General features: G+C 47.7%; 1 protein-coding gene across 1 annotated transcript; it reads right to left on the bottom strand.

Annotated features, from left to right (window-relative positions):
* Nucleotides 1-9,800: 9,800 nt before the first annotated feature.
* Nucleotides 9,801-13,461, bottom strand: LOC123405670 (putative receptor protein kinase ZmPK1). The gene is made up of 2 exons (XM_045099275.1): nucleotides 13,456-13,461; nucleotides 9,801-12,357 (listed from the first exon to the last, which is right to left on the bottom strand). Exons 1-2 carry the CDS (start codon nucleotides 13,459-13,461, stop codon nucleotides 9,985-9,987), a joined length of 2,379 nt encoding a protein of 792 aa, XP_044955210.1. The 3' UTR covers nucleotides 9,801-9,984.
* Nucleotides 13,462-15,379: the final 1,918 nt, after the last annotated feature.

Genomic DNA, 15,379 nt, shown 5'->3' with positions numbered 1-15,379 from the left:
GGACGTTAGCCTGGCCATAAGTATGGCAGGTAGGTTCCAGAGTAATCCAGGAGTGGATCACTGGACGGCGGTCAAGAATATCCTGAAGTACCTGAAAAGGACTAAGGAGATGTTTCTCGTGTATGGAGGTGATGAAGAGCTCGCCGTAAAAGGTTACGTCGATGCAAGCTTTGACACAGATCCGGACGACTCTAAGTCGCAAACCGGATACGTATTTATTCTTAATGGGGGTGCGGTAAGCTGGTGCAGTTCCAAGCTAAGCGTCGTAGCAGATTCTACATGTGAAGCGGAGTACATGGCTGCCTCGGAGGCGGCAAAGGAGGGTGTCTGGATGAAGCAGTTCATGACGGATCTTGGAGTGGTGCCAAGCGCACTGAATCCAATAACCTTGTTCTGTGACAACACGGGTGCCATTGCCTTAGCAAAGGAACCACGGTTTCACAAGAAGTCCAGACACATCAAACGACGCTTCAACCTCATCCGCGACTACGTCGAAGGGGAGGACGTAAATATATGCAAAGTGCACACGGATCTGAATGTAGCAGACCCGCTCACTAAACCTCTTCCACGGCCAAAGCATGATCAACACCAGAACTGTATGGGTGTTAGATTTATTACAATGTAATTAGCATGATGATGTGAGGGCTAGATTATTGACTCTAGTGCAAGTGGGAGACTGTTGGAATTATGCCCTAGAGGCAATAATAAATATAGTTATTATTATAATTCCTGTATCAAGATAATCGTTTATTATCCATGCTATAATTGTATTGAATGAAGACTCATTTACATGTGTGGATACATAGACAAAACACTGTCCCTAGTAAGCCTCTAGTTGGCTAGCCAGTTGATCAAAGATAGTCAGTGTCTTCTGATTATGAACAAGGTGTTGTTGCTTGATAACTGGATCACGTCATTAGGAGAATCACGTGATGGACTAGACCCAAACTAATAGACGTAGCATGTTGATCGTGTCATTTTGTTGCTACTGTTTTTCTGCGTGTCAAGTATTTGTTCCTATGACCATGAGATCATATAACTCACTAACACCGGAGGAATACTTTGTGTGTATCAAACGTCGCAATGTAACTGGGTGACTATAAAGATGCTCTACAGGTATCTCCAAGGTGTTCGTTGAGTTAGTATGGATCAAGACTGGGATTTGTCACTCCGTGTGACGGAGAGGTATCTCGGGGCCCACTCGGTAATACAACATCACACACAAGCCTTGCAAGCAATGTGACTTAGTGTAAGTTGCGGGATCTTGTATTACGGAACGAGTAAAGAGACTTGCCGGTAAACGAGATTGAAATAGGTATGCGGATTCTGACGATCGAATCTCGGGCAAGTAACATACCGAAGGACAAAGGGAATGACATACGAGATTATATGAATCCTTAGCACTGAGGTTCAAACGATAAGATCTTCGTAGAATATGTAGGATCCAATATGGGCATCCAGGTCCCGCTATTGGATATTGACCGAGGAGTCTCTCGGGTCATGTCTGCATAGTTCTCGAACCCGCAGGGTCTGCACACTTAAGGTTCGACGTTGTTTTATGCGTATTTGAGTTATATGGTTGATTACCGAATGTTGTTCGGAGTCCCGGATGAGATCACGGACGTCACGAGGGTTTCCGGAATGGTCCCGAAACGAATATTGATATATAGGATGACCTCATTTGATTACCGGAAGGTTTTCGGAGTTACCGGGAATGTACCGGGAATGATGAATGGGTTCCGGGAGTTCACCGGGGGGGGGGGGGCAACCCACCCCGGGGAAGCCGATAGGCCTTGGGGGTGGCACACCAGCCCTTAGTGGGCTGGTGGGACAGCCCAAGAAGGCGCTATGCGCCATAGGAAGAAAATCAAAGAGAAAAGAAAAAAAAGGAGGAGGTGGGAAAGGGAAGAAGGACTCCACCCACCAAACCAAGTTGGACTCGGTTTGGGGGGGGGAGACCTTTCCCCCTTGGCTCGGCCGACCCCCTTGGGGCTCCTTGAGCCCCAAGGCAAGGCTCCCCCTCTCCCCCCTATATATACGGAGGTTTTAGGGCTGATTTGAGATGACTTTTCCACGGCAGCCCGACCACATACCTCCACGGTTTTTCCTCTAGATCGCGTTTCTGCGGAGCTCGGGCGGAGCCCTGCTGAGACAAGATCATCACCAACCTCCGGAGCGCCGTCACGCTGCCGGAGAACTCTTCTACCTCTCTGTCTCTCTTGCTGGATCAAGAAGGCCGAGATCATCATCGAGTTGTACGTGTGCTGAACGCGGATGTGTCGTCCGTTCGGCACTAGATCGTGGGACTGATCGCGAGACGGTTCGCGGGGCGGATCGAGGGACGTGAGGACGTTCCACTACATCAACCGCGTTCACTAACGCTTCTGCTGTACGGTCTACAAGGGTACGTAGATCACACATCCCCTCTCGTAGATGGACATCACCATGGTAGGTCTTCGTGCGCGTAGGAAAATTTTTGTTTCCCATGCGACGTTCCCCAACAATGAGTTGCCATGGCAGTAACCCAACCTATATGATCGGAGATCCCGTGAAGTAGGACCTGGGAAAACAAGCCAGTGGTGAACTGAGGAGAGTAACTTTACTAACCACTCCGTTGGAGATGCAATGCTCTCGGATATTGTATGGTAGGATGAGTACTGTCTTAATGTGTTCTAAAGCTTATGTTTAAGCAAGATGCTGTCCTAGAGAGCGATCTTTGGAGGAACACACCTATATGAGCTTGACTGCTGGTCACAGTCTATGAGATTTGGGTGATCTCTAGTAAACTTATGAATAGGCCAGGAGTGTGACTAATATGCTCCACCCGAGGGGTCACCTTCGGCAGCCTAGTACTAGTAAGACTTGTGCTGAAGCTTCTTTACGCCAAACTGATAATTCAAGACATAGTCCATTGTTCAGTTGTAAAGGAGTGTAGCTGCTTGCTCTAGGTGAAGCTCAACCTTAACAGGTCTTCACTGAAATGCTGGTATATTAAAACAGTGATTGGAACGAGGGAACATGATGTGCCCTTGAGATCTGGTGGGGGATTGTTGAAATTAGTGATGGGCCTTAGGCCCATAAGAGAATTTCAGAAAATCTCCAAGGGCCCATGTAGGTGGTGGCATGACAAGGTGGTGGAGGGAAGTTTAGTCCCACCCCGCTAGTGGAGGAGAAGTTGAACCCCTTTATAAGGGTCTCTCTTCCTCTTGCTATTGGAGAGTGAGAAGAGAAGGTGCCCTCGCGCACTCCTCCTCCGCCGCCCACCTCGTCACGACGCGGGTTGCGGGAATGAGCTGAGCCGAGCTCATACCTACATGCTTATTTTTGTCGGTCAAGAACGGAGAATACGTAATGGACACGGCACGATCCGAGACGTCGGATCGTGGGCTGTTACCGACTCAGACGTGGGTTCGGCCCACGTCTCCCCGCCCAACCACCTTTATAAGCAGGCTAACGCCTACCCTAGCCGTCACGAGAATCAGATCACATCTGCCTCACGCATTCGTTCCTTGACTGCTGCTGCCGCCGGCGACTCCGTCCCGTTTACCGCGTACACGGTCGACGGGAGAGCAGGCCTCCGAAACCCCGCCTCTCCGGTTCCTGTACGGGAGAGGAACGATTAGGTTTTTGGGGAGCGATCACGCGACTGCTCGCCTTCGTCCGTCTGCTTCGTCTACATCCGCGTCGTCCCCGTCATCGCCATGTCTTCACCATCCGAGCCCGATTGTCTCACCCTTGAAGCTGAGAATAAGAGGGCAAAGGATGTTGCTGCTACGGCTGCATCCAACGCCAATGCTGCTGTTACGGCCAACTGGCCTATTGGAGGGTATGACTCGTTTATCCTCATGTTCGTATTTATCCTAGCAGTACTACTTGCATGCATAGATGTATCTACTATATGCGTAGTATGTGCTAGGTTAGTTCAAGATTAGTACATCATCAGTCTAGTCAATGCAATGCTAGTTATTATCTCGTAGATTAATACACTCGGAAAATTGCCTATTTACTCAACAACAACTTCGGTGGAGCTTCAACGCAACATAGGTGCATTCGAAGGAGCTCTATTGCAACTCCGGCCTTCATTGCAGCGTCGGGGCTTGCAGCATCGGCTGCCACCGTCGCTGACGACCCTGGCAACCCTCCATTGATGCTTTGTTGCAGCACAAACACGGCGGCTTTTGGAGGCACGACTTGCAACATCTCTGTAGCGCGATAGGGGAGGTGGAGAAGAAGGAGGGGGAAAGTCTCCGACAATGACGACGGGCGGCTCTGTTTCCCTCCCGACGGTCTGCATGAGAGGGGATAATTGACAATAACCCCCTTTATTGGCCGATCCTTGCTCACAGGCCCTTTGATGTGTCACTAACATGTGGGGTTTAAGTGACCCGAGGAAGAGAGATGCTGGGGAGGAAGATGTCTCGTGGCTGTGTGAGGATGAGATGGGGAAGGGATAAGGATAAGGGTGGACATGTGTCAAACGGAGAAGGTGGTTTAAGAGAGATAGAGATCAGTTGGTTGATTCTGATCATTTTGCTTTAAATAAAGGGTGAAGCCCCAAATTATGTGAACTCATGGTAATGCATGTTCTTGTCCTAAATTATGTACGCCCATGTCAAGACGACCTTTTTTTATATATTTTATTTTTTTATTTTTTGTTTTCCTTTTTTTCCTACTTTAAATAATTTGGGGCTTCACCAAAATTTCAAAAATTTAAAAAGTGGGAATTTTGAAATAGAATGTTTAATAAATTATAAAATGTTTGTGGATTCAAAAATACTCATGATTTTGCAGAAAATGTTTGAAATATTGAAAACAAAAATTCAGGAAATCAAACAATGTTCATGATTTTTTTACAAGTTCATGAAGTATTGTTTATAATGAAATTGTACAAAATTTCGCCAATTCAAAAAATGATCATGAATGAAAAAATATTCTAAAAATAAAAAAAACAATGGTTTGTGACTTATAAAATAGTTTTTCATTCATAAAAATGTTTGCTGATTTAAAAAGGGATCACACATTTCTTTCTTCTCTTGCAATGCACGAACCCTTTTGATAGACAAGCTGGATGGTGGACCGGTGCTGAGACATGTATCTGGAGAACAACGGGAAGGTGGTGCCAAAATTTTGTCCCGGAACGGGATAGAGCATGGAGAATGTACTCAATCTACACATCCTTGCATGGGATTAGGACCCTCTTTACCTATTAGAGGTGTAGGTGAGTTCAGTGCCGTCAACGCGGTAGAAAATAAATATTTGATGTGATTAATTTAAATGAATTCTTAATTTTGTTGTTTGGCTCCCAATAAATCAGAGGATGGCAAATAATCAGTGGATGTACAACGGTTTTATCCGTCGGAATCAAGTAACAACAAAGTGGATTGCGAAAAACGATGTGTTTTTGAAGGAGACATTCCGTGGTCCAATGAGAGCTATCCCACATTGCCCGTGTAAGAATTGTGGCAGACGTCACCGTGAAGGTCAGGAGGAAATGGCCTTGCACCTTCACACACACGGATATATGCAAAAGTTTGACATGTCGATAAACTTTGCCGAGCGGGAACGTGGTAGAGAGGAGGTGATGCAACAACACATCAGTGTTTATGTGGACGATGGGGTCACACACATGCTAGATGATGTCATTGCTACACAGACGACACATGCGACACCTTCAGAGAATGAACCGGAGGAGCCAGAGGCAACCACAAAGTCCTTCTTGGAGATCTTGGCTTCATCAAAGAATTCTCTATAGGCGGGTGCCAAACTCTCTCAGCCCGATGCCATCTCGCAACTGATGGCAGTTAAGGCTGAGTTCAGCTGTAGCCGAGCTTGGATCGAAGTATTTCTGGGAGTATGGGCTAACAGCCTTCCTAAGGGTCATGAACTGTCGAAAAGCAAGTACGGCACGAAGAAAATCATGAAGGCACTCTCTATGGATTATGAGAAAATACATGTGTGTCCGAACAATTGCCTTTTGTTTAGGCATGAGTATGCGGATGAAAAGTACTCTAGGAAGTGCGGTGCTCTCGGTACCTTGACGTGGTCATTAAGGATGGTGAGAAGAGGCAGCTAGCAATCCCTGCAAAGGTTCTTCGATATATCCATTTCATAGAAAGAATGCAACACCTTTTCATCATGAAGGAGTCTGTCAAAATGATAAAGTGGCACAAGAATGGGATAAAGTACCATACAAATAGAATCATACATCCATCGGAAGGTGAAGCATGGAAGTCATGGTTTATTAATATGCTTTTTTATTAATGTTTTTTCTATGTTTTTTCTTCATTATTAGTGTACTAATTATTGATTCTCTTTTCAATGCAGGTTTGCTAAGCATGGGCAAGGGCAAGGCCGATGGCATGGGTTTACTAGCCAAACTCACCTCGATGTCTAGTCGGAGTGGTCGACCCCGTACTATTCTGTCCCGACTACTTGAGGATGACTCCTCACAGGGAGCTCGAGGGAGAGGTGCCCCTATAGGTGGAGGAGGTGCAGGGAGAGCCCCTAGAGGAGGGCGGGGTCGGGGCCATAAACAACGCTCCCTCACTGACTTAGGGGTGTCGTTTATAAGGCCCTCCTCTAGTGAGGTACCCTCTAGCGAGCAGGAGGAGGTTCACGAGGAGGTTGACGAGGAGGAGGAGGATTTTGTGGAGGGAAGGGGGGAGGAGGAGTTTGGGGAGGGGCAGGTTGGTGGTGGCACGGAGGGGGTTGGCAATAACAAGGGGTGGCTGCGTGGTGCTGCAAAACTACCCCTGCTGCGGCTACCGAGGAGCAAAAGTGGCTCACTGAGACAACGGGGAAAGAGTAAGTGCCGCTTAATAATATTTTAATTATTTTCCTTGTAAACATGCTCATATTTCTATCTTTTGTAGGGGTTGGACAGTTGCTGAAAATGTCTATGTTACAAACGGTATCATCACTATCTTGCTGAAGGAATATTCGTCGGGGTTGTTCGCTCCGGACAAAGACAGGCACCCGGAGCGTCTGGTTTTGGCCACGACCTGGGACCACTACGAAGCGGCTCCCCACGCAGACTATGTGACACATGCTAAGGTCGTGAAAACAAAATTTTGGGTAAGTTCTCTTCAGAAGCATGAGTCTTGAGTTCCGTTCATAGTTTATCATCGAATGGTTTAACTCATGGCTTCTTCCATTCTAGTTTTATGAATAACTGTAGACATACTATCGAGTTTTTGAGGTGAAAAATCCCATTGCCGACAAGTTGTTTCTGAGAGCTGCGAGGAAGCGGACCTGCTAGATGCAGTACGAGGTGCGTAGGGTGGCCTTCTCGCAATATTATTATGACCATCGTCACATGAAGATGCCCAAGGAATGCGCGCGAAAGGAGCATCTTACCTTGACTAGGGAGCACTACCTGTTGGTAAGTATAACAAACTTTTAATTCCGATGTTTGTGGTAAATTTCATTGTTTTGTGTCGACATGCCATTATGCTTTCATTACGTAGGCGTGTCCTGGTTGGTGTTATGGAAAAAAGAATCATGGGCGGCATTGGTTGACTTGTGGCTCGGTGATGATGAAAAGTGGGCTGCTAAAAGCATCCAAAACCGGGCTAATCGAAGGACTGACAGAACACATGGTCAGGGAAACCGGAATCACTCAAGGCACAAGAAAGTTCATGCATATCTATGTACATGAAACATTCTTCTTCTTCTATGTATAACTAACCTCTGTTTGGTGGTGTTTGGTGATGCAGGAGGAGAAATTGAAGCGGCCGCTCTCAGACATGGAGGCGTGGGAGCTAGCCCATGTGCGGACTAAACCCATGGATAGCCCATGTGCATATATTCACCCCTATGAATGCACACACGCACCTCGTTGTCGACAGGAACGTTTTCTTCTATTAAATATGCATTGTCTAAAAATTTAAAATAAATTTAGAAAAAATGCCAGCACCACGAGAACCAATCATTTTTTAGGGGGACTTGAACTCATCATGATGGGTTGGGATACCATATCCTTGTGACAATTGAACCACAGGTTGGTTCGCTGTTCTCACAAGTCACAACTCATCTATGGGACAGGAGACGATGCATGGGCATGGAGCATGGACGGCGGCATAACATCCTGTGTCGAGAGGAGCTTTTGCACGACGGCATTCATGTTGGGCCTCCTGCCGGGATCGTCATCCACGCATGATACCGCTACCTTGAGCATTGTGGCCGCCTCCATGTGGCTGAAATCGCGGCGCAACCGCGCGTCAACGAACGCCTCCAGCCACGCCTCCCGCAAGTCCCTCGTCTCCTCTCGAAGCAGCGCAACGAGCTGCGGGAAGTCCACGCGCAGCAACTACCTGTTGGAATGCGCGCGAAAGGAGCATCTTACCTTGACTAGGGAGCACTACCTGTTGGTAAGTATAACATACTTTTCATTCCATGTTTATGGTAAATTTCATTGTTTTGTGTCAACATACCATTATGCTTTCATTATGTAGGCGTGTCCTGGTTGGTGTTACGGAAAAAAGGAATCATGGGCAACATTGGTTGATTTGTGGCTCGGTGATGATGAAAAATGGGCTGCTAAAAGCATCCAAAACCGGGCTAATCGAGAGACTAACGGAACACATGGTCAGGGAAACCGGAATCACCGGAGACACAAGAAAGTTCTCGTATATCTATGTACATGAAACACTCTTCTTCTTCTATGTATGACTAACTTTTGTTTGGTGGTGTGGGAGGAGAAATTGAAGCGGCCGCTCTCAGACATGGAGGCGCGGGAGCTAGCCCATGTGCGGACTAAGCCCAAGGATAGCCCATGTGCATATATTCATCCCATGAATGCATACACGCACCTCGTCATCGACAGAAACGTTTTCTTTAATTTAATGTACATTGTCTAAAAAATTAAAATAAATTTAGACAGAGAACCCATCATTTTTTAGGGGGACTTGAACCCATCATGATGGGTTGGGATACCACATCCTTGTGACAATTGAACCACAGGTTGATTCGCTGTTCTCACAAGTCACAACTCATCTATGGGACAGGAGACGATGCATGGGCATGGAGCATGGACGGCGGCATAACATCCTGTGTCGAGAGGAGCTTTTGCACGACGGCATTCATGCTGGGCCTCCTGCTGGGATCGTCATCCACGCATGATACCGCTACCTTGAGCATTGTGGCCGCCTCCATGTGGCTGAAATCGTGGCGCAACCGCGCGTCAACGAACGCCTCCAGCCTCGCCTCCCGCAAGTCCCTCGTCTCCTCTCGAAGCAGCGCGACGAGCTGCGGGAAGTCCACGTGCAGGAACTACCTGTTGGAATGCGCGCGAAAGGAGCATCTTACCTTGACTAGGGAGCACTACCTGTTGGTAAGTATAACATACTTTTCATTCCATGTTTATGGTAAATTTCATTGTTTTGTGTCAACATACAATTATGCTTTCATTATGTAGGCGTGTCCTCGTTGGTGTTACGGAAAAAAGGAATCATGGACGGCATTGGTTGATTTGTGGCTCGGTGATGATGAAAAATGGGCTGCTAAAAGCATCCAAAACCGGGCTAATCGAGAGACTAACGGAACACATGGTGAAGGAAACCGGAATCACCGGAGACACAAGAAAGTTCTCGTGTATCTATATACATGAAACATTATTCTTCTTCTATGTATGACTAACTTTTGTTTGGTGGTGCGAGAGGAGAAATTGAAGCGGCCGCTCTCAGACATGAAGGCGCGGGAGCTAGCCCATGTGCGGACTAAGCCCAAGAATAGCCCATGTGCGGACTAAGCCCAAGGATAGCCCATGTGCATATATTCATCCATGAATGCACACACGCACCTCGTCGTCGACAGAAACGTTTTCTTTAATTTAATGTACATTATCTAAAAAATTAAAATAAATTTAAAACAGAGAACCCATCATTTTTTAGGGGGACTTGAACCCATCATGATGGGTTGGGATACCACATCCGTGTGACATTCAACCCCAGGTTGGTTCGCCGTTCTCACAAGTCACAAACTCATCTATGGGACAGGAGACGATGCATGGGCATGGAGCATGGACGGCGGCATGACATCCTGTGGCGAGAGGAGCTTTTGCACGACGGCATTCATGCTGGGCCTCCTGCCGGGATCGTCATCCACGCATGATACAGCTACCTTGAGCATTGTGGCCGCCTCCATGTGGCTGAAATCGCAGCGCAACCGCGCGTCAACGAACGCCTCCAGCCACGCCTCCCGCAAGTCCCTCGTCTCCTCTCGAAGCAGCGCGACGAGCTGCGGGAAGTCCATGCGCAGCAACTCTTCTCCTCCTCCATCCACCGCCCAGTCGCACACCCTCTGCCCACGAAGCAGCTCAAGGAGCACGACGCCGAAGCTGAACACGTCGGCCTTCCCGGTGATGGGGAGGTTGAGTGCCATCTCCGGCGCGATGTACCCCCTGGTACCCTGCACCCGGGAGAGCACCCGTCCGCACTCGTCCCGGCGGCTCAACAGCTTCACAAGACCGAAGTCGGTGATCTTGGGCTCCAGCTCGGCGTCCAACAGGATGTTCTCCGGGTTCACGTCGCAGTGCACGATCCACTCAAGGCACTCATGGTGGAGGTATGCCAGCCCCTTGGCAACGCCAACAGCGATCCCGTACCTCGCGTGCCACGGCAACGCGACGGTGCCGTCCTGGCCATTGACGAAGAGGGCCTTGTCGAGCGAGCCATTCTCGACGTGCTCGGAGACGAGGAGGTGTTGCGAGTGCTCGGAGCAGAAGCCCCAGATCCTGACGAGGTTCATGTGGTTGATTCGTCCAATGACGCTCAGGTCCGACCGGAACACCTCGTCGGCCTGCGTCACCTCCTCCAGCCTTGTCACCGTGACTCTCCGGCCATCGTCCAGGATGCCCTTGTACACGGCCCCCGATGCACTCCTCCCGACCTCGTCGCTGAACTCGCAGGTCACGGTCGACAGCTCGTCGTACGTGAACCTCCTGAAGTGGTCGAGCAGCAGACTGTACCCTTCATCCCGGATGCGCCGCGCCGCCGGGTCGGCTCGGAACACAAACATATACCCGGCGAAGATGAAGACGGCCTCCATGACGAACAGCCCAGCCAGGAAAGAGTAGAAGTAGACGAAGTTGAGCTTGCTGCCTGCGGCCGGCAGGTGCGAGTGCATGGCGCTGCTGCCGCTGGCGTCCACTTCGCGCACGGTGCACGCATGGCCGCCGAAGCGAGGCACGGAGGGGTCCAGGTTCTGGACGCGGCGTGGCACCTTGAGGTAGATGGCCCGACTACTGTCCGGAAGGGAATACTCTGGGTGGCGGCCGTTCCAGAGGGCGATCTTGGGGTAGCACTTTCCTGTGCCCTGTTTGTAGCCGAAAGCCTCGCAGTTGCAGTCGTCGAGGCAGATCTCGCGGCATGTGTAGTAGGTAAGCGCCTCGGTGTAGTTGAAGTCGAAGCCCCAGTAGTCTGAGTCTGGCATCTTGGCGAAGTAGACATCTTCGCCGCACCGGACGTCGAAAGTGCGCCGGCAGCCCTTGCTCCAGTCGCCGGCTTCGGCGACGACGAACCCCTCCGGACACGAGCACGCCGGCGCCCCGCTCAGCCCGTACCGGCCGCAGATCCCGTGCACGTCGCAGGGACGCGACATCGCCGCCCACGTGACTTGCCACGTTCCGTCGCCGGAGACGTCGAGGCTGTACTGGCGGAGATTCCCGTCGTAGTCGAGCGTGAGGCGCCGCATGACGCCGGGGGCGCCCATGTCGGAGGCGCTGAACTGCAGGTTGTCGCTGGCGGAGAAGTGGCCGTGCGCGTCGAGGCTGCCGTAGCGGCTGCTGTTGTACGCCGTCCGGTTGTTGTCCCACCACTTGTTGAAGGGGTCCGGCCAGTAGTTGCTGCTGATCTCCGGGCCGTCGTACATGAGGTTGAGGATGTTGTTGCTGTCGAAGTAAAATTTGTAGAAGCCGGAGTAGGGCAAGCCCATCGCTGACGCCGACACAAGCCGCTGGTACCGCGTCATAGGCTGCCCCGGGAGGAGCGTGTCGGTGGGCCAGTCGAAGCTCTGCCACAGCGCGCGCCCGGACGCGTCAGACACCACGAGGTTGCCGGAGTCAAGGAGCTCCGCGCGGTCCGCACTCGTGGTGCTGGTGTTGGTGCTCCACACAACGCGGCCGTCCAAGCCCTGCAGCACCAGAGACCCGTCACTGCGGAGCTCGGCGCGGGAGCCCCTGCCGTTGACGGGGGCGTCACGGTTGGCCGTCCAGGCGACGGTGGCGTGGGCCGAGGCCGTGAACCAGATGGCGAACGTGTAGGCGTTTGTGGCCACCTCGCGGAACCCGCACGAGAAGCTGCCACTCGGCGACACCAGGAAAGGGGACGAGGCGTCCTCCACTGCGAAGGAGTCGCCGCGCTACATGACGCTCCGGTGCTCACCGCTATCCGAGAGAGCAGTCCAAGGCAAGGTCGACACAAAGAGGAAGACCCACCATTTCATGGTGAGCCGGACAACGCCGAGCGCTCTCATGGCTTCTCCACTGCCCGAGCTTTTCTTCGTCACTTCACCAATGCAAAAAAACGTACTACGCTAAAACATTAATGAGTGAAATAGAATGTCGCAGACTCGTCGATGCACATCACCAGTGACCGGCGGAGACTTGCAAGAAGGTTGTCCGGCTGGGAGAGATTCCCTTTACTCGACGTTCCAAATGGAGAGATTCCCTTCACGCCAGGAGAGATTGTGATTCCTCTTGACTACTACTGCAAGAAGGTAGTACTGCTCGGCCGGTCATTTGTCATCCATTTCATCACCAAATCGCCCGTCCGCGTCCATATGGATTGACACGAATAAAAATAAGACCCAATGCGTGAATCCAAATTCAAAACGTGGCTGTGCAGATCCATTTGTGATCTAAAATTGCGTTTGAAAATGTGTCCGTGCAGACGCGGGGCGCGGTTTTTATTTCCACGCCCATCCACACATGACATCTAATACTTAAATAAAAGGGGCAAGTAACCTTCAGTTTCATCTTCAATTCAATAATAAAAAATTGCATCCTAGATAGTAATCTTATTAAATGTCTAACGGATAAAATAACATCTTATTCAAATTTTACATATTTTTCTAATCAAATTCCATCTATAACATGTTAAATTTTAAGTTACGGTTTACTCCCTCCGTTCCTAAATATAAGTCTTTTTAGGGGTTTCATTAGAAAACTACATACGTATGTATATAGACATGCTTTAGAGTGTACATTCACTCATTTTGTTTCGTATGTAGTCCATTAGTGAAATCTTTTAAAAGACTTATATTTAGGAACGGAGGGAGTAGAAGGTATGTGTATTTTAAAAAGCATTTAATATGTATTAAGGGTTTAATGTCAAAAGCATCAGTTTTTTTTTATAAAATAATATGACGGATTAAGAATACCTATTTACTTTACTAATAGGTATAGATAGATAGATATAAATTATCTTTGGACTCCTATGCTTTTTCTTTCTTGATTACCTCCATAACCTCCAAGTTCCTCTGTTTTTTCCCTTTTCGATCACCTCGAGATTCTAGTTTCCCTTTGAAAAATCCAGCCTCCAACGGAAGGTCCAAAAAGTGATCTAGTGTCAGCAATAAACAGTATGATAATGACAAAGCTCATGTATACTATGTACTCAAGTAGTTGATATTCACCATCTCTGTTACCTTAATATGCACACATGCCACATAACAAAGGCCCATTGCAATATGTATGTGAAGAAATTTTTGATTAATAATTGATTCCCAATTGGCCCACTCAACATGCATCGAAACAAGTTTTCCATTATATATTATGCTATTTATATTCAATGAATATTTTTCAACTACAGACATTATACGAAAGTTTGTGAAATTGGACTTCTAAAAACCTATATATGCACTAAATTATGAAACCAGAGACTATATAATACTTCCTCCGTCCGGAATAAATTGTCATTGAAATGGGTGTATCTATGTCGCTGAAATGAGTGTGTCTGCATCTAGATACACTCATTTCAGTGGCAACCGGCAGTTAATTCCAGAGGGAGGTTGTATGTCTTTTAGTTTTAGTTTCCATATTATTGATCAAGATAGGTTTCATACACACAAATCTCACTCAAAAGCAAGTGAATTCCACAACAACATGGAGGGTAACAGTTGAAGGTACGGTCCGGTCATCGTCAGCACAAAAAATACGACATGTATATATATGTCCCACGCTAGCGATGAGTGGTGTTCCTATGCTCGATTTGAACAAACACGAGTGGCACACGCTTGTAGCCTTGACCATTTCCTGCAACACCAGACTATGAATCTGGTCCCACGATATCAAGCCATGCTCTTGGAACACTGGGGCCTCGTGTGACGCAACGACACATTGATACTTGTTCTGATGAAATGGTAAAATAATCTGATTTCATCAAGGAAAGCAAAGATACATGTATTTACAAGAAAGCAAATGGGAGCTTGATTATAGTTCTAAATATTGTGTCTGCATGACACATTAGTTATTGGAAATGATATAAATTTCATGACTTGAATTAAGACTTCATTGAAACTATTTTTTCAGTAAAGTACTTAGGCAATATAGCCTTGGTATTAGGCATAATAATCTATGGAGATAATAGTGTGTAATCAGGCTTAGCCAAAATATATATTGACAAGATAGTAAAGTTGTTTAGAATGGAAATACGCCAAGAAGAGTTTCTTGTCGAAGTCACATGGATGGAGTTTTAAACAAGAATCAGCATCCTGTAATACTGATGAGCGAAATACATGATTTCAATCACACTTGTGTTAAAAATATTTCATGAACCAGATATGTCCAATACTCCCTATAAGTTGTGAGTAAAGTTACGAGAATGATTAAATTATTGATCATAGGGCAACAGTGAAAATGTTGGTAAGTACTAACAACATGTTTGTTGCATGCAGAGAAAATTAACAAATTGTTGTAAGGAGTTATATCAATGCATGCTCGATCTAAGTGGTACATTGATAAAATCTTCATTAGTGCTCCAAGTGATTTTGATTTCAATTAAATGATTTATGGTGGCACAGTAAGTTGGAATTGATTTAATAAAGTTACCGTGATGAATTCTATAATAGAATGCTGAGTATATTTTCGCTTTAGAAGCAACTTGGCTTCGTTTATCGATGATTGTGCCAATAGAAGGTTGGGTATATTATCGCTTTAGAAGAAACTTGGCGTGGTTTCTGAATAATTTGCATAGAAATGCAAATGATACACATGGATTTGGAGTTTTCAAGATCTCACGAAGGCTATACCACAAGCAAAGCATGGACAAACGTCGGATTACCATTGATGTTAAAGAAAATGTGCTGACTAGATTATTGACTCCAGTGCAACTCAGAGATTGTCAAGTGGGAGATTGTTGGAAATATGCCCTAGAGGCAGTAA

The sequence above is a fragment of the Hordeum vulgare genome, chromosome 6H, assembly GCF_904849725.1.
Source record: "Hordeum vulgare subsp. vulgare chromosome 6H, MorexV3_pseudomolecules_assembly, whole genome shotgun sequence".
NCBI classification, from domain to species: Eukaryota; Viridiplantae; Streptophyta; class Magnoliopsida; order Poales; family Poaceae; genus Hordeum; species Hordeum vulgare.
This window is presented reverse-complemented; position numbering and strand designations above follow the sequence as displayed.